Source organism: Talpa occidentalis, unplaced genomic scaffold (genome assembly GCF_014898055.3).
Source record: "Talpa occidentalis isolate TD23 unplaced genomic scaffold, MPIMG_talOcc4v2.1 talOcc4.15, whole genome shotgun sequence".
Taxonomy (NCBI): Eukaryota; Metazoa; Chordata; class Mammalia; order Eulipotyphla; family Talpidae; genus Talpa; species Talpa occidentalis.
The window spans coordinates 41,059,161-41,085,121 of NW_023601543.1; the positions used below are offsets into that span (position 1 = coordinate 41,059,161).

Below are 25,961 nucleotides of genomic sequence, written 5' to 3' on the forward strand. Positions count from 1 at the left end.
AAATGTTATCTATAGAGTTATCTACATCATACATTGTACTCAAACTACAAAATAGTTCTGTGTTGACTCTAGTATATATTGCAAAATGCAGGACCCTAAAAAGGAAATTTATAAACTATATTAAAGTTGTTTTCTATCATTTTCTGTTTCCCCACCCTCTAAAAAATGTTACATATTAAAAATTCCAATTATTTACAAACTCCAGGACACATAAACTATGTTTTATAAAAGTGCAGCGTTTATTTTTAAAGTTTATTTTAAAGCATCACAAATTGGATTCTCAATAAACACAGTCATGTTTTCACTAGATGTTGATTTTGGCAGAGGACAGACTTGCATACATCAAATGATACAATAAAGCAATTTAAAGTAAAAGGTGTTTAGTCTTAGTAATGAACTAATGTGGAACTAACATACAATATGTGCATCTTATTGGTAAGTGACTTAGTTCATAATGTTTCTTGTCTTCTTAGATGACATCAAATTAACATTTTAAAAATGGTCCCTTTTATCTGATACTTGTGCACTGGAATAGAGGCATAGAAAAAATATTTTATCTTAATGTAGACTGACAACATATGCTGGACTTAACCAAAAAGTTCAAATATCTGAGGGAAAGTGACATTTGTGATCACAAGTTGTTTTAAAATGGGAGAAACACTAAGACTGTTTTAAGCAAAGTGTTAAATGACACATGAGTGGATAAAGAAGATATAGTATACAACAGAATACCACTCAGCTATAAAAAACAAAAACTGAAATCTTGTCATTTGTAACAGTATGATGAACTGGAGGGGATTATGCAAAACAAAATAAGACAGAAGGTGAAAAACAAATACCAGGTGATTTCACTTGTATTTGGAATATAGAGAAATAGACAGAGAAAAAAACAAAAGCAAATGAAAAAAAATTCTAGTAACATGACTGCAGAATTGAGGCTACTAAAAGCAGAGGTTGAGGTAGGGAGATAAGTGGGAAGAGGATCCAGTGGCCTATGGTAAGAGATTATTGATGCTTTGGTGGTGGGCATGGTGTGGTAACATACACCTAAAGAGGTGTGAACTTATAACCCTAAATTATGCACAATATTGTAAACCAATGTTACCTCAAAAAAGAAAAAAATAAGACCCTATGAAAACCAATCTTGGACAATTAATTAATTAATGCCAACATATTATAGTTAATTAAGTTTCATGTCTTTGCAAAAAGATGCCATTTTATATCTTTATAACATACTTAAACATATTTCAGTGGGGCAAGCAACTTAGAAGTATGATTCCATCACAGATGTGTAGTTAAGCAAAGAACATGTCAACTGACTGAATCTATTGTTTCTGTGAGTGTCTGTGTTCCTCTGTTTCAATCAATGAAATGTACAATGAAAAGCTATCAATACACTTAGAAGCCTGGAAAACCTGGGGTTCAATACATATAAATGTCAACTACAAAAGAATGGGAAATGACAATGTTTGACATGTCATAAACATTACCTGCAACTACTTTTTAATCAGAATAATACCACATCTAAAAGGTACATAACTTGTTCACTAAAATTAAGGAGACAATTTGGCAACAAGAGACAAATTCTTTCTCCCCTTTTTAAATTCCTCAACATATAGCTACAGATAAAGCTAAGCTGCAATAATAATGCAAAAAAAAATAGTGGACAGGTGTTTGCTCTTTAAAATACACAAAATGCCTTTGCAGATAATATTATTTCATGATGTGTACTTAAAAATTTTGTTCATCTACCAGTCCTCATCATAATAACATTTTAATGGTATATTCATTATGAATGATTGCACGTGAAAATGCCAACTTATCTACTATTTCAGCATTGGACCTATATCTTTTGAAGCCAAGATAATTTTGTTTATGAAAGTAATGAAGACTCCTTTTTCAGGATACGTAAGACAGATTGTTTAAGGTTCATGCTTGCTGCTTTGCCTGGGCTTCTGCTTCCTGAAATGAAAAACAAACAAGACAGATAGTTTAAATATCACAAAACAAACATCCATGTATACCTGGTTACACCATATTAGCTCAAATTACTAGAAATATTTTATAGCAATAAAATTGTCCCCACAAAAGACTACTTAAAAATTATTAATGTAAGAACTCTTGCCTAGAAACAGATGCAATAGAAGACTGCTTAATCATTATTACATTTTTTAAATAATTCCATAAAAGCAAGTTATTTACAAATATAGTTGATATTTTAACAGTTTATTTCCTCTTTGTGCAATTTTTCACAAAAACATTCTAAAACACTACCTAGGGCCTCCCTGGTGGTACAAGAGGTTGAGTGTCAGCACTATGAAGCCACCCACAGCCACTGCAGCTTGAGTTCAATCCCCAGCCAGGGAGGTGACCCACATGGCACAGCAGACCTCTCCTGACTCGCCCGCTGCTCCTCTCACCAATGTATTTCAGTCAATCTGTCTGTTCTATTCCCCAGTCTGTCTCTGGTGAATCCTCTCACCCCCCACACCTCTGGCCTGTACCCCAGTTCTTGTATGCATAAAATAAATAAATATTTTTTTAAAAAAAAGAAGAAAAAGAATATTACCTGAAGTTTACAGATTGTTGAGTTTGTCTAAAGTGTAAACCATTTAGAAAATGTTTTATTTGCTAAAATGTTGCTTTGAAGTTTCATGGCAGTAGGCACAAAAAGAAGTCAGGTTTTCTTTCTTCTCTTCTGGTTCATGGAACTAAAGATTAGTGCATAGAGTCACTGGTGAAAGAAACTTCCAACTTGAGTTGTAGAAATCATAAATGTCAGAAAACATCATTCTAAATGCCTGTCACTAATTGAATAAGTCTCAGGAAAAGTGGGGATAGCTGAATTTCCAAAATGAGCCTCTGATATCAAAATCAAAAGAAGCATAAAAAGCAAAAAATGATGTTTTTTTTTTTAACCAAGAAAAAGACAGAAATAAAGGAAAGAAGGAAACCAAGGAAGACACTGTTATTCATTCCTAATACATCCTTAACAAAACAGATGCAACACACTACTGACTCACCTTCCAGAACTGCTAGTCAAAAAACAATGTTCAGGGCCTCCCCTGGAGGCGCAGCGGTTGAGCACTGGGTTGCGAAGCTGCCCGCAGCCTCTGCAGTGCCAGTTAGATCCCCGGCCACCGGCGAGGGTCCCACAAAAAAAAAAAAAAAAATATGTTCCTAAAGTCTTGAAACTTCTAACATTGTGTTTGGCTATCATTTTAAAGAATAAGCTTCCAATAATATCTTCATACAATAAAATGAATTTTATACTAAGACATCTCAAAAGCCCAGCATAGAAGCCTTCCCCATATATAGATGAGGAAGCAGTGTAAAAATTGAGTATGTTCTAATGTGAAGTTCTTTTTTATTTCAGATTTATTTATTTATTTTATATAAGAACCGGGTACAGGCCAGATGTGTGGGAGGGTGAGAGGATTCACCAGAGACAGAGCAGGGAACAGAACAGGCAGACTGACAAAATGCACTGCTGAGGGGAGTAGTGGGCAAGGCAGGAGAGATCTGCTGCGCCATGTGGGACCCTCGCCAGCTGGCCGGGATAGAACTGGCGCTGCAGAGGCTGCGGATAGCTTCACAGCGCGACGCTTAACCGCCTGCCCCACCACGGAGGCACGCTAATATGAAGTTCTTATTAAGAACACTTAATGCCTCTGAGTAACTAGTATTTGGAAAATATCCTAGTTCCCTAAAGTATCATTTTTTTAAAGATATTTATTTATGCATACAAGAACTGGGGTACAGGCCAGAGGTGTGGGGGTTGAGAGAATTCACCAGAGACAGAGGGGGGAGCAGTACAGGCATATCTACTGAAATGCACTACTGAGAGGAGCATCAGCGTGTCAGGACAGGTCTGCTGTACCATGTGGGTAGTTCCCTGGCTGGGGATCAAACTTGTGTTGCAGTGGTTGCATATAGCTTCACAGATTGCATCTTAATCCCTTGCACCACCAGAGAAGCCCCCTAAAGTCCTATCTTTTCAGTTTGCTGTAATTTGTCATAAATTATTTAGCTTTGTTACCCTTTTAAATGGAATTACAGCGTAGACATCCAAAACAAAATTCAAAATTCTTTATGTTTTTATAAAACATCATATTTAAGGTAAATTTACTTTTTTGTAATTTTTTATTCATCAAATATGCAAATTGTGTTAAACATTTACTTTACCTAAAAGAGTGTCTAGTATTTATAGACTCCTGAGTTATCTAATAAGATATAGAGGTTTAGATACAAACATATAAGGCGCTTGCCCTTGCTACTCCCAATATTTATACACAGATGTATTGGCTTTGATGGAGATAAACACAGATTCAAATTCCAGCTCAACTACTGAATTATTATGAAGCCTTAAACAAATTACTTAAATTTGACTATCCTCCTCTGTAAAATGACACTGATGACACCTAGTTCATAAGGATCATAGAGAGAGAAAATAAGGTATGTGAAGAGTTTGGCCCTTTGTCTGCATCCATCCTTCTTTCCTGCTTTTCTCCTCTTCACTTTTTGCCTAGTAACTAAGACCAGCTTCACAGTTACATGTTATTGGCAAATGGTTTCTCTTTGAGGTGCAGTAAAATAGGATATGCCGAATGGAATAAATTTGCTTCAAGTCTCACAGCAAAGGCATTGTAATCCATGGTCCCTCCCTAAAGCAGGGATGTTCAATCAAAGCTAATTTGAGCACTCCTCTAACCAGCATCCTCTATTCCCTTGAAATATTACTGAATACCACTTTTAAGGGGAATGGATTTCCTCTCAACATGAACATCACCAAAGTTTTAATTTTTAGTAAAAATAAATCCATTATATTATTTAATATCCCAAAACTATCACTCCCACTGTGAAATAAGAAATGTTGGTGATAAAAAATGATCTTTTGCATTAATGCAATAAATAACAAATATTTATAGGTTTTAAATGCAACCAATTTGCAAAAGAACATAAAAATCATTTGTCTTCCACAGGAGTCCTTGCTTATGGAAATATTGGCCAGAGGTTACTCTTGAAATTCAAGCTCTCCAGTGCAATGGTTTTCAATAATTTTTAAATGAAAAGAGAATTTGTGCTAATTATATGCAAAAGAAAGGGAGGAGAGTGTACATATTAGTTACGGTTCCTTTCAGTCTTTTTTTTTTTTGTCCAATGCATAGCTTTCAAATGCAATTACACTATTAATTACATATTAAAAACAATTCTGCAGCCATTATAATGTAACTTTATAAACTCATTTATTTATTTATTTATTTATTTATTTATTTTTAACTGAGGTGATAAAGGGTTCCCCCATCAGGTATTACCACCATAGTGCACCCACAACTAACTCACCCATATTATACCAACATAGACCATCATACTTCCTTCCCTCTTTGTTCTGTACCCTCCCTGACTCCCTTCCTCCACTTCGTGCTTCACTTCTGTAGTCAAGTATCAAGGATTAATTTTTCACCTTGTATTTACCTGACTATTGCTTTAGTTACTTTATATTCCACATATTATTGACACCTGGTATTTATCTTTTTCTTTCTGACTTATTTTGCTTAACATCATCCTTTCAAGCACCATCCATGTTGACATAAATGTATGAGTTCATCTTTATTAATCACTGAGTAGTATTCCATTATGTATATATTCCATATCTTCTTGATCCACTCATCTGTTCTCAGACACATAGGTTTTATAAACTCATTTTTTAATGAAATTATGAGTTCATTCAGTACATAAACTATTTTTGTTAATCTTATTTTTTGACATTTCACTTGTTTTCAAAGTTTCAGGAATACATATATCACAATGACATGTACTTTTATTCATAAAGTTCATTCAGTATTGAATTAATTTGTTTCAGCCTACTTTTAGATATTTAAATTATTTTCAGAGTTTTAGGATTATAAATAACATTTGATTTATGTTTTTACCCATAAAGCTTATTCCATACATAAGATTATTCGATTGGGCTATGATACTGAATGTGAAAAGATGGGGTGAAAAACTATAAACATTTTTGAGGTCCCTGATACATATTTTCTGTTCTGGTGTTCAAAAGGCAGTATCAACCTGTACAATCAGTAGTAATATATGAGAGCATCCATTTCAATGTACTTGTTTCAGCATTGAGTACTATCACTTTGTTTTATCTTTGCTAATTTCATAGATGGAACATCATGTCCTTCTTTGTCACATTTCTTTTATATTTAATGTACTTTTCCAATGTGGATTAACTAGTTTTATTTCTTATTTTTTATACTTTTGTTAAGCTTTTTATTCTGAAAGACTCATTTTTTTTTAAGGGGGGAAACTGAAAACTGAGCTGAATGATTAAAAAATCATCATTCTACTATCAAATTTATCACTTTTTATCTTAAAAAAATAAATACATTCAAAAATATATCTATCACCAACCCCCCTCAACTCCATTGTCAATTCTAGCCCTCTTGTTATCCTAAACTATCATCTCCATATTTTTCAATCCTTGATAGCATCTGAAGTTCTTTTACTCTATTATTAATCCTAGGTTTAAATAATGACGGAAAACATATCCAAATTGACTTGTTCCTCTCTGGGCTCATCAACTCTAAATTCAGCTGTGTACTCAGAGTCCTTCAATTAGAGATCCTTAGCATATTTTCAACAAGTGAAGCCTTTAAATTCTCCTCTAAGTTCTCATGTCCCAAATTTCCCATCACTCCTAGCAAAAGACTTTTTCTTATCTCACACTAAATATAAAAATATCTTATAATGTAGAACTTTCCCCTAACTACCCCACATGTAAAAAGTTCTATTTTTGTGTTTCTCTCCTCGTCTCCAGACTCAGAATACACATTTCCTCTCATTTCCAAGATGAACTTTCCTCCTGGAACATTCACTTTTATATTTCCTCCATGACTTTTGCTTCATTTTTCAATCATACAGTTTAGAACTCCCAGAGATAGCTTTAATCCTTCCCAGTACTTAAATATACCAGCATCTCATAAATTGCTAAATCCTATTACATATTGTTTTTTATGTCACCTAAATTCATCCTTTCCTTTCTGCAACTTCTTATACTTTAGGCCTCTCCACTTGTTTTCTGATAATTTATAAATTTATAAATTTCTGCAAATTTATGATAAATTTTCTACTCTGAGCTGTTCTCTTAAGGTAACCCTCTAATGAGTCAGCCTATCTCTAATGTCTTATTTTTCCAATGTTCCACAAGCTATACAACTGTCAAATATACCTCCTTAAGACATAAAATACAGACATAATCATATCATTCTCTTCCCCCATTCCCAGCCATGGTTTTTGGATGGCTAGAGGATAAAGCTGAAATTACCCAGTATAGCATTAATAACCTGGCCCCAACCTACCTTGCCATTCTTACTCCTAAAGCATCCTCCTCTTTAATATGCCCTATTCTAGAGTCTGCATCTTGAACATATCATTTAGAGCTACATGTTTTGGTTCTTGTTGCTCCTCTGTGATAAACATCTTAGTGTCACTTTAGTTCTTTGAAATCCCTAACAGCTGAAATGCCACTTCTTTTGTAAAACCTTCCCCAAGCTCTTTAATGGTAATTTATTATTATTTACTCTGAATGCCTTCAGCACTTTATTCACACCAATCATAAAGAATTTATCAAAGTATTTGTTGAATTATAATTATTGGTGCACATATTTGTCATGGAATTATTTGTATACATATCTCTCATTAGGTTATAAACACTTTGAAGGTAGAGACTATGATGTATTCTCTACATTTTCCCATAATCATGTCAAGTCAGTATTTGACAATAAATACACTGAAAGAATAAATGAATGAATGATTCCTACTTTTAATTGAAAGATAGGGAGCCATAGTCACAAAAATACAGACTACACTTCCTTAATCTGCACTGAAATCAATGACAACCTGGGTTTTACTAACTTGTATAAACAAACATGCTTATCAATATTTATTGCTATTTAAATTATACAAAGCCTAAAATAAGATGTTTTATCCATGGGAGAAGAATATTTGTCAAAGAATCACAATTTCACAGTGACTCACATACAATAGTAGTAAATGGTCTCTAGAGAAAATAGGAACAATAACACAGATTCTCAAAACTGGAAAAGGAATTGTTAAGATAAAATCAGTTGCTAAGAGCAAAAAGTAAAATGATAGAGAAGGGGACACACACTCTAATTAAGCCAGCTTCTGTGGAGAAGACCTACTACAAAACACAAAATCTTATTTAAAATCCGTATCTTTGAGATACTTCATTAAATGGTCAATTTAACTTTTTCTTTTTTTTAAATGTAGTCTCCCTTGTGAATGCTGCTATTTGGGGAAAAAAAATATTTATTGTTGGTAGAGGAAAATTCCCAAATTTTAGCAGCAATCAATAACCAGTTTTAAAACTCAAATGTTCTTAGTTAATTTCAATAACTCTAGTATTTGCTCTAGCATTTCAACAATAGATGCTATCCAGAGATTCCTATTAATTAAGATGTTTTCTGTTGATATAGAAACTGTGCGTGACATCAGGAATAATAATTGACCCATTGAAATGGGTCAATGATAAATTTTCTACTTTGAGCAGTTTGATGGTGAAATAACTTTACCTACTCCCTGGTCACATTTTATGTATTTGATTTTGCACATATCTATCTGTCCTACCAAGGATTAAGTACATGAAGAGCAAGAACATTTCCTTTTAGCTATGTTCCTCATCCTCTGGCTTAACATGAGTATTTAATAAAGGTGGAAATTTTACAGATTAAAAATATACAAGCAATAAAATGGCCTATAAAGCAGAAGTAAAAGGCAATCATACCTTTGAACCAGGTGGTGCTGCCAAGCCTAAGAAGGCGTACACTGCATTATTTTCTCTCTGGCTTCAAAGAAAGCATCATAGTCCTTGGTGGAAAAAAGGCAAGAAAAATTAGATATATGCAACCAACAAAAGTAAAAAAAGAGCAAATTTATATTGAATTATCTGACAGGTCAATGTTTTAGGGCAAACAGGCTAACTAAATTCCATAATGTTCAAATATTGGAAAGAGTATTAAAGAGGTAAGATTTATTGCATCTCACTTTTCTATAGGGCAAAAACTGTAAAGTGGCTTATTTCATATCACATAGAACTGAAATCTACCTCAGGGCAAGCAGCTCTCTCCATAGCCCAAAGTAGCCAACTAATTGCCTGTATGAAGTTGCTTATTTCTGGTAAGACACTATTGATTACTCCAGCTCATTTTTTCTCTTCTTTATTTATTTAGGCAGAAGCATCTTCAGAACCAACAATAGAGTAAATATCAGTTATGTATGCTTAAAATCGTATAAGAAATGAATCTGTGTTGTGTTTGGAGGAAGGGAATGGACTTTTATGGAATATGACCACAAGAGCAAATAAAGAAGTTTCAACCCTGGGATCAAAGAAAAGCCTCACATGACTGACTTAGGTTGGGATTCCCACTGTCTTCTTCTAAGGCACCAAGAATTCTCTAACTGTAAAAAAAAAAAAAAGAATGACCTAAATTTGACTATATAAATAATCAAGAGAAACACACTTAGAAACATAACCATTGTCTAAAACTACCTTCTCTTTGCTTGATTTAAAACACAAAAATATTAAGAATGATGTAAAAATTATATAATATAAAAAAAATAAATAAAACATAAAAAGAAGAGGTCTTGTGACACTCTGGGAGAACCCAGCAGCCCCTGCCCAAACTTGTGAGCCTCCAAACCTCCATTGGGAAGGATCCAGAGTGGCCAGAGATTTTGCAACCTTCCATTAAACCCTGCCTGCCCCTGCTCATACTAGCAGAGGTCTCATGACTTCTGCAAGATCCTACATATGCCCACACGGACCAGTGTGATTCCCACATGTTTTGGGGAGGGTGCCAGAGTAACCAGAGGTCTCTAGTGCACCAGCATTTGCTCAGACCTACAAAGGCCTTGTGACGTCACACAAAGTCCCTACTAGCACCTGTACAGACTGGTGAGACCCAGGACCCACATCAAGGAGTGAACCAGAGTGGCCAGAAGCCTCACAACCTCCCAGGATGCCCTGCCAGTAGTTTTCCCAGATACATGAGAACCCTGATCAGTGAGGGGAGAAGCCACACTCAGAGGAAAACCCACATACAGCAGCTGGGTTCCAAAGCTAAAAAGCAGAAATAAACAAACAAACAAACAAACAAACAAACAAAAACAACAAATAGCAAAATGAGTCCCCAAGCAAATAGTGCAACACAGAAACAAATCTCCAGAACCTCAAGTCATAGACATGGAAACTATGTTCTATCAGATACAGATTTTAGAATTAAAATTATATAGAAATTCAAATAAATAGAAGAAAACTAGGGAAAATGACTGTCCTTAGAAATAAAATCAATAAACTGAAGACAGAAAATAAAGCTCTAAATAAGAAAAATGGAGCTTTGGGATTTCAAAAGAGAAATACAGGAGATGAAAAACTCAGGAGAAAATCACGGAAATCAAATAGATCAAGTGAAACAATGACTCTGTAATTGAAGATGCAAATGTACAAACAAGTTAACTTTAGAAAAAATAAGGTCAACAAAAATAGTTTATCTACTGCATGAACTCATGCTTTCATTAAATGAATTGATACAACCTAATTGCCTCGGAACAGATGAGTGGATCAAGAATATTTGTTTATATACACAATGGAATAGTACTCAATGATCAAAAAATATGAACTCATGTCATGATGTCAACATGGATGGAGCGTGAAAGGATAATGTTAAGCGAAATAAGTCAGCAAGAGATAGATAAATACCAGGTGGTGTCACCAATATGTGAAATATAAAGTAAATTAATAGTCAGATAAAGGCAAGCTGAAAAACTAACCCTTGATAACTGACTATAGAATTGAACCACCAAGTGGGGGAAGGGAGTAGGAGCGAGGAGAGAGAACAAAGATGGAAGGAAGTACAATGGTCTATGTTGGTATAATATGGGTGAGTTGGTTGTGGGTGCACTATGGTGGTAAATACCTGATGGGGGTATCCCAATATTACCTCAGTTAAAATAAATCAATTATATATATTTTAAATGTCACACATATACAGACACGCAAGCACACACACACACGTGTGTGCGCGCACACACACACAAAAGCCACACATAGAAAGATGAATAGCAAAGTCCCAGCCAAAGCCCCAAGCCCTTGCCAGGCGCCCGTGACCCTCAGTCTCACTAGTAAAGACCCTGGACTGAGGACCCCAGGACAAGCATGCAGTAGGCAGTACAAGCTCCCAGGCAAGGGCCTAAGGCCTCAGCAGGTAACAGCAAACCCCAGTCCTGCTGGAAAGGACCCTAGATCCTGGAGCTCTAGTCTAGCATGTGAACAGTGGCACAAGCCATCAGCCAGGCGACCGAGGCTTTGCCTGGTAGTGGTTATCCCTAGAAGCCCTGGTAAAGATCCAGAATCAACACAGGGGCACACCCAGGCCAGAAAACAAGGATGTCCACTCTCACCACTTGTATTTAACATAGTAAAGAAAGTCCTAACTAGAGCAATTAGGGAAGAGAAAGATAAAAGGGAATCCAAATAAGGAGAAAACTAAAATTATCATTATTTGAGATGACATAACATGCATAGAGAACCCTAAAGACTTCACAGAAAAACTAACTGAACAATAAACCAGCTTGGCAAAGTGTCAGGTTACAAAATCAATACAGAAAAATCAATTGCCATCCTTTAAGAAAAAAACTGAGCTACAAGAGGAAGAAATAAAGAAAATGATTCAATTTACAATCACACCAAAAACAAAAACCCAACCTAGGAGTAAACCTAACCAGGGCTGATGCAAAGAAAACTACTAAGCATTGTTAAATAGAAGACACAAAGAAAAGGTAAGATAGCCCCTGCTCTGGAATTGGAACAATCAACATTGTCATACTACCCAAGGCAATATAAAGGCTAACTTTAATTCTTACTAATATTACTGAAATTCACATGAAACCACATAAATACTCAAATAGCCAAAGCAATCTTAACAAAAAAAGAATGGTGGTATCACACTTCCAGACTTCACACTGTATTATATAGCAATAATAATTAAAATAGTATGCTACCAAAACAGAACACACAGACCATTGGAATAGAATTGAGATTCCAGAAGTAAAACCACATATTTATGGTGAAAAGAGATAAGAATACATAGTGGAACAAGGAAAGCCTCTTCAATAAATGTTGTTTGGAAAACTGGACAGCCACATGCTAAAGAATGAAATTAGGCCATTTCACAAAATACATAAAAATTAACTCAAAACAGATAAAAGACTTGTATGTAAGATCTGAAACTATAAAATACAGAAAAGAAAACAAAGGCAAAACACTTCATTACATAAGGTTCAGTGATGTTTTTGCAGATTTGTCTCTAGCAGCAAGGAAAACAAAAGAGAACAAACATCTGAAACTACATCAAACTAAAAATCTCTGCACAGTGAAAGAAAACATAACTAAAATGAAGAGACAATGTACCGAACGGGAGGAAGTATTTCCATACCTTATATCTGACATAGTACTCATATCAAAGATTTACAACGACATCATACAACTCAACAAGAATGAAGAAAACAACATAATAAAAAATGGACAGAAGTTCTAAATTGACACTTCTCCAAAGAAAACATGCAGATGGCCAATAGGCACATGAAAAAATGTTCACCACTTATCATCAGGAAAACACAAACCAAGGGGCCTCCCTGGTGGCACAGGGGTTAAAAACAGCGCTGTCGAGCTATCAAGCTATCACCAGCCATTGCAGCACCAGTTCAATTCCCTGGCTAGCCAGGGAGGTGACCCACATGGTGCAGCATACCTCTCCTGCCTCTCCCGCTGCTCTCCCCAGCAGTATATTTCAGTAGATGTGCCTGTTTCTGCTCCCCTCTCTCCGCTGAATCCTCACACCATCCCCGCACCTCTGGATTACAACCCATTTCTTGTATGCATAAACAAATAAATATTAAAAAAATAAAATCTGTAATGGATAGTTAAGGGAATTAACAGATAGCGAGAGGAGCATGTGACCTTGCTAAACAAGGACACCAAAGAGTGTCCTTATCCTTCCCATAGAAAACTATGAGCTAGAAGATGTGGATTGTGCATTCTAAAATCATTTGTTCCTCGGCCATGCTAACTCTCGTGCCAAAATAATGCAAACAATTATTTATTGGAAATTCTGATAGCTCTTACGTACGTGTATCACATAGATGTGGTCATAACCACTTTGATTGTTTCAGGTGTATATGATTTTTCCCACCCCCTGCTCTTACCCAGCTCCTTTAAGAGAAAAGACTGTTTTACTGATCTTGTATGGCCATAGTGCCTAGAATGGCCATAGGCTACAGATGTTACTTAAATGTATAGTGAATGGAAAACAAAGGAAACTACTGCATGGTATAAATGAAGACCAGGCAAGATGTCATAATTGAAACCACCAATCACAAAGCAAAAGCTGTTTCCGTTTCCCTCATTCCATATATAAGGGCAATTAACTATCTTCAAATTTTAAGAAGATTGTATGATATGAAAATATAAGTATTACTAGTTTCATGCAAAAAATAAAATTTTCCTCTTTTAAACCTAATTTTAATCTAAATAAGCAAAGAGGCTGAATTTTATTCAGAGGATTCTTCATGAAAAAGTCTAAAATAATACAATTGCTCTGGCAGGAATTAAGGTGAAGAAATGTAAAACCAACTACATGACCGAGGTCTGTATATGTCCAAAGTAAATTTCTGGTGAAAGATGCATCCATTTACCTCCAAGTAGCAGACAAAATATCCCAGGTTGCCCAGAATGGATAATGAAGATGAACATGAGAAATAACTGCATGCAGACTTTGGGGTGGGCATAAAAGGGGGGAGGATCTGGATAAGATGGATTTCGGGTAATCTACCTCAAAAAAAGAATGTAAGTTATTTCCTTACCCCACGGTACTGGCTTTCATTGAAAATCTGAGGCGGCAGTGGGTACCCAGTGGCTGGACGACTGTTTTCAGGCACATTTTCTCTCATCCACTTCCTATTCTCTTCATTGGCTGCAATATCTTTTTCTTCAAATCCTATTTTGTTAGCTTCTAAGAAACCAAGCACATCTTGCTGTTTCTTCTTAATCTGGGACCCAAAGGACAAGACAACATATTGTTGAACAAATAACTTGTGTTGCCTTTACTTTTCAGATTCAACTAAACACAGTTTTTGTAAATGAACTTAGGCTGAGAGAGTGACAGAGGAGGTTCCTTGCTTTGTTATCAAGATAATCTAACAGTTAATCAGAGGGATATTACACGCAGAGAGTCCCATGACTTAGGGCAAAACCCTTGAATATCAGAAATCAACACAGGCTGGGAAAGAGAGAGAAAACAGAGAAGAGAGTCAACCTTCAGTGAACAAGAAGTAGGTGGAAAGAAACTACTGGAAACTTTGTTCAGGGTAGGAGAATACATCCATATGTGCCTGTCATCTCAGCAAGGAGCCTTGTGAAGGGGAGAGTTAAATGCCATGGAAGCACACAAACCTGATTGGAAGGAAACATGTGGAGGAGCTGTGGTGCCCTCCCCACCCACCCAGGCCAGGTTCACAGTAAGAAGGACAAATACAGTGCTCTGGCACACCCTTTCAGACTAGTACTGGCCTCATGGAGTATACTAACCATACAAAGACTGCAGAATGCCAGATCTGGAACCCCAGAGAGAAGGGACATTGGCACTGTCACAAACAAATCAGTCCTCTCCCTCACAGAACATTCAATTGAGTGGCTGAATGCCTCCAAAGTGCTCTCCCACCCCCTGATTCAGCAACTGCAGGATTAGGTCTCAGAACCTACAGAAGCAAAAAAAAAGTCAAAAAGCTAAAAACAAATAAAACCATGGCAACACGTGCTAGAAAAAATATAAGTATTTCAACTATCTAAATTTACCACTTCACATTAAAGAAATAATGACATCTAAAGCAGCAAAATGGGCAGATTTAAAAAAAAAATACAACACATGGCACCTGAAACCACAAAGGAATATGACAAAGAGAGAACTCTCTAGAATCTAACCACAAAGACATGAAAGATTTTATCTGCCTATGAAATAAAGATCTCAAAATTGCCATAATAAAGAAAATCAGAACTGGAAGAAAACACCAAAAAAAGTTAAAATAACACAAGAGAACTCAAAAATTTAATCCAAGAGAAAGAATAAAATTCAGAAAAACAAATAACCTGAAATATGATATAAAACAGAAAATAAAAATTGACCTTTTAAATAAAAAAAGAAGAGGCATACTCCCAGCTAGATTGCAACAAAACAAAGACAAAAAGCACATGAAAGTAAGACAGATGACAACAGCAAGCACTAGGAACAGTATCTAGAAGAGAGGGACAAGTGTGAGCAGCAGTAAAGGAGCAGAATAGAACTAGAAAAGGCCAGGCACAGCACCCTTCACTAGGGTGAGCTGCACAACGGGATCTAGAAGCAGTAATTGGCAGACACCAACATGGCTTTAGTAAACTCCATTAGTGAGCATGAAGTGGAGGGGGAGCCACCCCCAGCATATACCCCACTGATGTAAGTTCCCTGAAAAAGTTCAAGGTTTGAGCTATCCCTAGGGGATGCCCCACAGACATAAGGGTAGCCTCAGCAGACTCCCTGAACAAGCATGAGTGTGGAACTCCTAACAGACATCTCCCCAACATCATTGCAGCTGGAAAGCTCCTAAAAGGGGCTTGAAAGCAGACCTACACAGCAAGTGCCCCAGCAACATTGGCACAACTTTGGCAATCTTCATAAAGGGGTGTTAGAGAAGACTTGCTCAAACAGACACAGTCATATGTGTAGCCACAGTGAACTCCAGGAAGCAGTCTGAGGGTGGGCCCACCATAGCAGACCCTCACTAACATGAAAAATTTGGGAAGAAGTACAGTTATCATTATTTGCATATGATGTAATATACATAAAGAATCATAAAGACTCCAAGGAAAAACTATATGCAAACAATGAACTTAAAGAAAAATAAATTAAGAAAGCCATCCCACTTACAGTCTCACCAAAACAAGCAAACAAAAAAAAAAAATTAAATACCTGGGAATATAGAGAAACCAAACACAGTTTAGTTTGACAAAGACGAACTATAAAATCTATCCTTGGAAACTGATAGTAGATCTGAGGCATCCAAGAAGGGAGGAGGAGAGAGTTGGAGAGGGGTAAAGATGAGAATGGGGAGGGGAAAAGCACAATGGACTATGGCAGAAGACTAAGAGCACTTTTGTGGGAAATCTATGAAAAGACACCCTACCGAATGGGAGAAAGTGTTTCCACACCATGCTTCCAACAAAGGACTAAAATCAAAAATATACAAGGAACTCATAAAACTCTACAGAAACGAAACAACCCAATCAAAAATGGGCCAAAGAACTAAACACACACCTCTCCAAAGAAGACAACTCACACCTGTCAAAATGACCCAGATCAAAACTATTTCTCATGGATACTCTTTCCCTTCATCTCTGATGGTCAAAACTCATTTTTTTGAAATTTAATTCAAATACAACCTTTGGGTTCATCTCCTCCATACCCAGCACATGTGTTCTTTTCTATTAAGTAATGTGTGGACAATATCAGCAGTGGAGTACAAGAAAATGTTTGATGATCACAGAATCTCTAGCTTTTAAAATTGAAATTTTGTATTTGAGTCTATGTCCTTGAGTTAAGTTTGCTATAAAGGCTGTAAATTGGGTAAACAAATACAAATATGAATAACACTCAGCATCTGATTGGTCAGGCTAATAACTAAAACCACACAGAAACTGGAAAGAAGAACTGAGAGCCATATTAGGACCAACGATTGAGAATCAGAAATAAACAAATAAAATATAGTTGTCATTTACAAACTATACAAGTTTGATAAGAAAAAGTCTAGCAATAACACGTCAATGGTTCAGAAAAAGATGGCTGCTTACACAACTAAATAAGTGAATTTGTGAAGTTTGTGAAGGTTATACAACAAGGAGAAAATAAAGGAGAGTGTTGGAAGTGATACATGAGATGAAGAGAAGTCCTGGATATAGTTATTAAGTGGTAAAGTAGGGATTTGAACCCAGATCAATCTGATTTTGCAATACCAGTGGATTTTCAACTCTTAGTGTGACTTGGAATATAACTGGACAAAAGAATCTACACTTTAAAACCACCCCTCCAGGATACCACCCCTCAACTGCTTCTTGCTGTTCACTTGAGATACTATTTCTCTCCTCCCTATTTTCATGCCAGCCCTCCAGGGATACTCAACTACCTAGAAAGCCTGGCATTATAAAAATACAAGTTCTATGATCTCTTCTTTTTTTCTTAAGCTTCCAAGCTCTGGATTCTTAAATTGGAGACTACTTTAAACCTCCCCAAAGATGAGAGCTATGACCTTTGAGACAGTTTGGTAGAAGTCTCTGCTAGATATACTAGATTCCAAACCCTTAGACTCATATATACATTTTTTTTTGCCAAAGTTAAACATCATTATGATGGTAAACTTAATTTATTGAGTGCACCCTATGTGCTTGCCATAGTGTACAGCATATCACATTCTCTCTTTTTTATTTTATATATTTTTACATCATTTTTCATTTTTGTACAATGTATGCACCTATTTAAAAAAAAACTAGCAACAACAAATGTTGGTGAGGATATGAAGAATAAGGAACTCTACTACACTTCTGGTGGGAGTGAAAACTGGTGCAACCACTGTGGAAAGCTGTGTGGAGTTTCCTCAATCTGCTAAAAATAGAGCTTCCATATGATCCAGCAATTCCACTCTTAGGTATTGACACATTCTCTCTTAATCTTTAAATCTGTAAGGTTGAAAGTCATCTTTGTTAGACAGATAGATATCACTGGAAGGAAAAGTTAAGTAATCGGCTTAACCATCAGTAAATGTTGGTTTAAACTACTACATGAGACTTGAACCCATGTAACCTGAGTGCACAACCTGTGCTTTTAATTGTTCAACTCTATGGCCTGTGGAAAATAAGATGTTTCATGACAGTTTGCCAGCTCAGAAATATCTGCAATAACTACTAACAAGTTGACAGCACTGTCACAAAAAAAATTTAAAAGGCAAGGGCAAAGGGCATAATCCAAAACCCATAACAATAATCCTCGTGATATAAGAACATGCCTGATAAGCCTCTATTACCAAGCACAAATAGTCATATCAAGTATTCATGTGCCTCAAAATCCACTGAGGTTTAATGATCCTAGAAAGTGACAGAATTGGGAAAAGTATGAATAATCCCAGTTAAGAATTATCTAAGAACTTTGAAGCTTATATAAGGTCTATTGTTATGTTAAATATAAATATATCAATATATCCTCTCACAATAGAAGAAAGCTTTTCAAAAAACTCAATAGTTCAGAAGATGTTGCAGTCACATAAATCATAAAACAGAGTAATAAGCAATCACATCTACTAACTGTATGTGGATATAAAGTAACTGGAATACATAGGGAAAAAATCATTAAAATCAAAAAAGTTGCACTGCACTGAACTATTCATTAATTGCACTTTACAAAATCCATTAAAGTCAGCTGAAGAGAAAGTGGGGAAAATAATTTCCTCATGCACAAAGCAGAATTGATTTTATCATGAGAGCTCTATTATTGTTAGCAAGGGAAAGAGTAATTTCTTTTTAAAAAAGATTTATTTATTTATACAAGCATTGGGTACAGTCAGAAGTGCAGGAGGGTGAGAGAATTCACCAGAGCCAGAGCGGGGAACAGAACAGGCAGACCAACAAAATACACTGCTGAGGGGAGCAGCAGGCGGCAGGAGAGGTCTGTGCGCCATGTGGGATCCTCGCCTGTGACTGGGGATCGAACCAGCGCTGCAGAGGCTGTGAGCAGCTTCGCAGCCCAGCGCTCAACTGCTGCACGACCAGGGGAGGCCCAAGAGAGTAATTTCTATTTTAGTACAATCTATTTGTAATGTGACCCTACATCTTCATATGCAATTTGAGGTACTTAGAAAGGGCCAAGAATGGAACATCTACATTTATGTTATCTGCTTCAGGTAACACATGGAAAATATTTTTATTAAGGTAACATTGCATTATAAAACTATATAAGTTTCAAGTGTACATTATTGAAAACATGTATATATACTATATAAAGATCAATCACTAAAGCACCACTGGGGTAGACCACGGGCACAGGGAAGTGACCTTCTGACTCGCCATCTTAGAATAGGGATGTTTGCTTTCACTGAGACTGCATGGAACTGGGAAAGGGCTGCCCCCACAGCCAGAAGTGAGCTGAAAAGCCCCCACGCTCTAGGCCCTGTCTGTCTTTCAGTCGGATCCCAGAGGGGTATCTGGCCAGCGCAGGGGGCAGACCATGGACACAGAGAAGTGCCCTTCCAACTTGCCATTTTAGAATGGGGTCTTCGTGTCAAACAAGACTGCTTGGAACTGGGAGCTGAAGACCCCCACAAGCCAGGCCCCACCTGGTAGGGAGTTGGAGCCCAGAGGGGGATCCAGCAATTTGGAACCCAGTGAGCAATCCAGCCACACCACCTTCAGGTCAGTCTGTGGAACCTTAAGACACACCATTGGAATTAAGCAAATAAAGATGGAGGAGATATTCTGTGACAGTGACCATTAACATATTCATAGCAACACTGCCCTACTGGACTTCTGGCATAACAATATTTGACTCGACTGAATCACCAGTTTCCAAAACCGAGAAAGAGCACACCAAAAAGATGCCAGCAAGTACCAGCCTCACAGTGTCCCAATACATAGGACAAATTAGAAAACAAGCAGCAGGGAGAAAAAAAAAAAAACAAACAAACAAGCAACCAAACAAGTTCTCAGGGAAAAGACACACCACAAAAAAAAAAAAAAAAAATCACCCACCAGATTGCAACAACAGTGACTTTGAAGAATTTCTGAGCCTTCCAGAAAGAGAATTTAAAATTCCCTTGATTAGAAAACTGACAGAAGTCATAAAGAAAAAAAAAATGACAAGGGAAAAATAATCAATGATCAGAAGAATGAAATTGAGTCCCTAAAGAGGGAAGTGAAAGAAATGCAGGAGATCAAAGGATTAATGGGGGAGCTAAAGAACTCTGGAAAAAGCAGTGAATGCAGAATAGATGAAATGGAAGAACAAATAAGTACTCTAGGAGATGCAGAAATAAAAAGAACCAAACAGAAAAGGAAAGAGAAGTACAAATGAAAAAGAATGAAGAAAGACTTCAGGAACTATCTGACTCCATGAGGAAAAGAAATATAAGAGTTATAGGAATCCCAGAAGGAGAGGAGAGAGACCTAGGAAGAGAGAAAATATTCAAGGAAATAATTGAAGAGAACTTCCCAAACATGAAGAAGGAGCTGAAAATAGACATACAAGAAGCAAGAACACCAAACTTCCATGATGAAAGTAAAAATAGAGCATGACACATAATAGTAAAGCTCCCAGGAATTCAAGACAAGGAAAAAAAAATAATGAAGCTGACAAGAAGGAAGAAACAGATAACATACAAAAGAAAAACAATAAGGCTGACATCAGACTTCTCCAAAGAAACACTACAGGCAAGGAGAGAGTGAAGGGACATAGTCAACAGACTCCAGGACAAAAATGCCAACCAAGAAAACTCTATCCCCCAAAGCATTCCTTCCTCTATGAAGAAAGAATAAAGACTTTCCCAGACAAACAGATACTCCAGAATTTCATTATGACTAAACCCCCACTCCAAAAAACACTACAAGGTGTCGGAAAGCCAGAACCAACAGAGGGATGAATAACAAAGAAACAAATATATATATATATAAATAAATAAATAAACAAATAAATAAATAAAACCAGAGAAAAGACAAACAAAAGGGCAAATACAGAGGCTAACATATCAATATTATATTATCAAAGTCGCAGGCTGTATTAAGAAACAAAACCCAACCTTTTGCTGTCTCCAGGAAACACATTTAGCTACAAAAGATAAAAATAGACTCAAAGTTAAAGGACGGAAAACAATCCTACAAGCAAATGGACAAAAAAACAAGGCAGGAACAGCTATACCTATATCAGATAAAAAAGATTTCAAACTCAAAAAGGTAAAAAGAGACCCAGACAGTCACTATATTATGATGAAGGGGACAATACTTCAAGAAGATATAACACTCATTAACATATACTCACCAAATGAAGGAGCACCAAAACATATCAGAAAACTATTATCATCTCTGAAAAGACATCAGAGAAAACACATATGTAGTAGGAGACTTCAAACACAACAATCAACAATGGATAGATCAACAAGACAAAAAATAAATAAGGACATTAAAGCTCTAAATAAGGATCTAGACCTCATGGGATTAACAGACATCTACAGATCACTATACCCAGAAAAATTTGAGTACACATTTTTCTCAAGTGAACATAGATCATTCTCCAGGATCGATCACATACTGGAACATAAGACAAACATCAACAGATACACCAAGATTGAAATCATACCAACCATCTTCTCTGACCATGAAGGCATCAAACTAGAAACAAATCATAAAAAGAACAAGGAACCCTCACACCTCATGAAGATTGAAACCCACACTTCTTGAAGACCACTGGACTAATGAGGAGATCAAAGAAGAAATTAATTAAAACATACTTTCAGTTGAATGATAAGGAGGACACCAATTTCCTAAATGTATGGGATGCAGCAAATGCAGTAATAAGGGGAAAACACACAGCAATACAGGCTCACATCAAGAAACAAGAAAGAACTCAAAGAAACAACCTAATCTCACATCTTAAGGAACTAGAAAAAGAACAACCATAAAAACCCTAAAACCAGTAGAAGGAAGGAAATAATAAAAATCAAGCAGCAATAAATGAAATAGAAACTAAAAAAAAAAAAAAACAATCTAAAAGATCAACAAAACCAAAAGTTGGTTCTTTGAAAAAAAAATGAAGAAAATAGTCAAAACCCTAGCCAGGCTTGCAAAGGAAAAATGGGAGAAAACACGAATAAACAGGATCACAAATGAAAGAGGAGCAATCATAACAGACACAGCAGAAATCAAGAAAATAATCAGAAACTACTGTAAACAGTTATATGCAAACAAGCTCAACAATCTAGAGGAGATGGACAAATTCCTACAACTTTACAATCACCCAAGGCTAGATAAGAAGAAATAGAACACCTTAACAGACCAATTACAAGCAGTGAAATTGAAATGGTCATCAAAATCCTCCCCAAAAACAAAAGCCCAGGACCAGAAGGATTTACAAATAAATTCTATCAAACATTCAGAAATGAATTAGTGCCTATCCTTCATAAACTTTTCCAAAAATTTGAGAAGGAAGGGATAATACCAAACACATAATATGAAGCCAATATTACATTAATACCAAAATCGAACAAGGACAACACAAAAAAACAAAATACAGGCCAATTTCTCTAATGAACACTGATGCAAAAATACTAAATAAAATTTTAGCTATCAGAAACCAACAATGTTCCATAAGATAATTCACTACGACAAAGTAGGATTTATTCCAGGGACACAAAGATGGTTCAACAGCCGAAAATCAAACAATGCAATCCAACATATCAACAAAAAGAAATATAAAAACCATATGATAATATCAATAGATGCTGAGAAAGCTTTTGACAAAGTACAGCACCCATTTACAATAAAGGCCCTTGAAATTCTCAGGACAGAAGGAACATAGCCAATATCATTCTCAATGGTGAAAAGTTGACAGCATTTCCATTAAGATCTGGAACAAGACAAGGATATCCACTCTCACCACTGCTTTTCACTATAATACTGGACGTCCTAGCCAGAGCAATAAAACAAGGAAAAGACATACAAGGAACCCAAATAGACAAGGAAGAAGTCAAACTATCACTATTCATAGATGATATGATAATATACAGAGAGAACCCCAGAAACTCCACAGAAAAACTAATTAAACTAATCAATCAGTTTAGTAAAGTAGCAGGATACAAAATCAACACTGAAAAATCAGTAACCTTCCTATACACAAATAATAAATATGAAGAAGAAATCAAGATAACCATCCCTTTTATTACTGCAACACTAAAAAATCAAATACTTGGGAATAAACCTAACAAAAGAGGTAAAGGACATATACAAAGAAAACTATAAAACACTGTTAAAAGAAATAGAAGACAACACAAAGAAATGGAAAGACATCCCCTGCTCATGGATTGGAAGAATTAACATGATCAAAATGGCCATCCTACCAACAGCAATTTACAGATTCAATGCTATTCCAATAAAAATTTCAATGACATTCTTCAAAGAAATAGAAAAAGTATTGATGAAATTCATATGGTGCCACCAAAAACCCCTAATAGACAGAGCTCTCCTGAAAAAAAAAGGGGGGGGGGAAATGGAGACATCACATTCCCAGACTTCAAACTATACAACAAAGCCATAATAATAAAAATCTGCACGGTACTGGAACAAGAACAGACACACAGATCAACGGAACCAAACAGAAAAACCAGAAATAAACCCACAGATTTATAGACAACTAATCTTTGACAATGGAGCAAAGAATATGCAATGGAACAAAGAAAGTTTGTTCAATAAATGGTGCTGGGAAAACTGGGTCACCACATGCAAAAGAATGAAGCTTGACTACTACCTCACACCATGCACAAAAACCAACTCAAAATGGATTAAAGATCTAGACATAAGACCCAAAACCATAAAATATATAGAAGGATATATATATAAGCGAAACATTACATGACATACACCTCAGTAACATCTTTAAAGTCTCATCACCCAAAGCAATGATAGTGAAGGCAAAGATAAACAGCTGGGACTACATCAAATTAAAGAGGTTCTGTACAGCAAAAGAGACAGTAACCAAAACAAACAGACAAACCAGGGACTGGGAGAAAATTTTCGCACAAAACTCTAATGATAAAGGACTGATCACAAAAATCTACAAAGAGCTGAAGAGTCTCAACAAAAACAAAGTAAATAATCCAGTCAAAAAAGGATCACTTGCAATCAGGGAAATGCAAATCAAAACTACAATGAGATACCATCTTACACCAGTGAGAATGGCACATTAAAAAAAAAGTAGCAACAACAAATGTTTGTGAGGATTGGGAGAAAAGGGAACTCTCCTGCACTGCTGGTGGGAGTGCAAACTGGTCTAACCACTATGTAAAGCTGTGTGGAGATTCCAGACCTACTAAAGATGGAGCTTCCATATGACCTGGCAATTCCACTCCTAGGTATTTACCCAAATGACACAGAATCATTAATTCAAAAGGGCAGCTGCACCGCTATGTTTATAGCAGCACTATTTACAGTAGGTAAGCTATGGAAACAACCCAAATGCCCAAAAATAGATGACTGGATCAAGAAGATGTAGTACATATACACAATGGAATACTATTCAGCAATCAAAAAAAAAAATAAACTTGGGGGCCTCCCTGGTGGCGCAGCAGTTGAGCGCTGGGTTGCGAAGCTGCCAGCAGCCTCTGCAGCGCCGGTTCAATCCCGGGCCACTGGGCGAGGGTCCCACACGGCGCTCAGACCTCTCCTGCCGCCCGCTGCTCCCCTCAGCAGTGTACCTCGTCAGTCTGCCTGATTTGCTCTCCCCTCTGGCTCTGGTGAATTCTCTCACCCTCCCGTGCTTCTGACTGTACCCCAGTGCTTGTATAAATAAATAAATAAATCTTAAAAAAAAAAAGATAAACTCATGCAATTTGTAGCAACATGGATGGAGGTGGAAGGGATTATGCTCAGCGAAATAAGCCAGAAAGAAAAAGAAAAATACCAGATGGTCTCACTCATAGCAGGAATTTAGAAAACCTAAATAAGCAACCAGGAAAAAGACTAATTGTAATAAAGTAAAAATCAAAATCAACAAACAACTAGAAGCCAGAGACACACTATGGGGGTTGGGGGGTGGTAGGAGGGATTAAGGTCAAAATAAGGGGGGTGGTGGGAATGGTGTGTACTATAACCAAGATGAAAAAATCATACATTGTGCAAAAATGAAAAATGATGTAAAATATATAAAATAAAATATAAAAAATAAAAATCAACAATGATTTAAAAAAATATATAAGAAAAAAATGAAAAAAAATCATCACTAAAAGTCCAATTCTATCATTCACCATATAACTGTCTCCTTTTTTCCCAATTTCTCCTCCTCTTTTTCTTTCTTAAAACCACTAATTGGTCGTATACTCTAAAAGTCTGTTTTTATCTTATTTACTTCATCTTTGTTTTCTCCATATACAGCATATGGGTGAAATCCATATGATATTTGTTTTTCTCTGGCTTATTTCTAAGCACAAGTCCCACTAAGTTCATCCATGTTGGTGCAAATGATAGTATTTCATCTCTTTTATAGCTGTATAGTATTTCACTTTGTATATGTACCACATCTTTATCCATTTGTCAGTTGATGAGCACTTAGATCATTTCCAGTTCTTGGGAAATATTAGTGCAGTAAGCATGAGTGTACATATATTTATTCACAAGTGTTTTTAATTTAGGGGGGTAAATACCTAGAAGTGGAATAACTAGATTCTATGACATTTCTATTTTTAAGTTTTCTTTCTATTTTTAAAATTTTGAGGAACTTCCATAATGCTTTCCATAACGGCTGTGCCAATTTACAATCCCACCAATGGTTTTTAAGGGTTCCCTTCAATCCTTACCTTCTCCAACAGTTGTTGCTTCTTGTTTTTGAATAAGAGCCAATTCTCACTGGTATAAGATGATATTTCATTGTTTCTTTGATTTGCATTTCCCAAATAACAGGAGATGATAAACATCCTTTCACGTGCCTATTTGTATATCTCCTTTGGATAGTAAGCAGTTCTTCTGCCTATTTTTTTTTTTTATAGAGGCATGTTTTTTTTATTTATTTATTTGTTTGTTTGTTTGTTTTGTTTATACATGC

At 36.1% G+C, this 25,961-nt stretch overlaps 1 protein-coding gene across 1 annotated transcript in view; it reads right to left on the reverse strand.

The window, feature by feature from the left end:
• Positions 1-227: 227 nt before the first annotated feature.
• Positions 228-25,961, reverse strand: part of SH3BGRL (SH3 domain binding glutamate rich protein like) — a 61,550-nt gene continuing 35,816 nt past the window's right edge. Inside the window, 4 exon segments of the mRNA XM_037512228.2 lie at positions 228-1,962; positions 8,813-8,860; positions 8,863-8,895; positions 13,948-14,133. Coding sequence (XP_037368125.1) covers positions 1,930-1,962; positions 8,813-8,860; positions 8,863-8,895; positions 13,948-14,133 — 300 coding nt within the window. The 3' untranslated portion in view covers positions 228-1,929.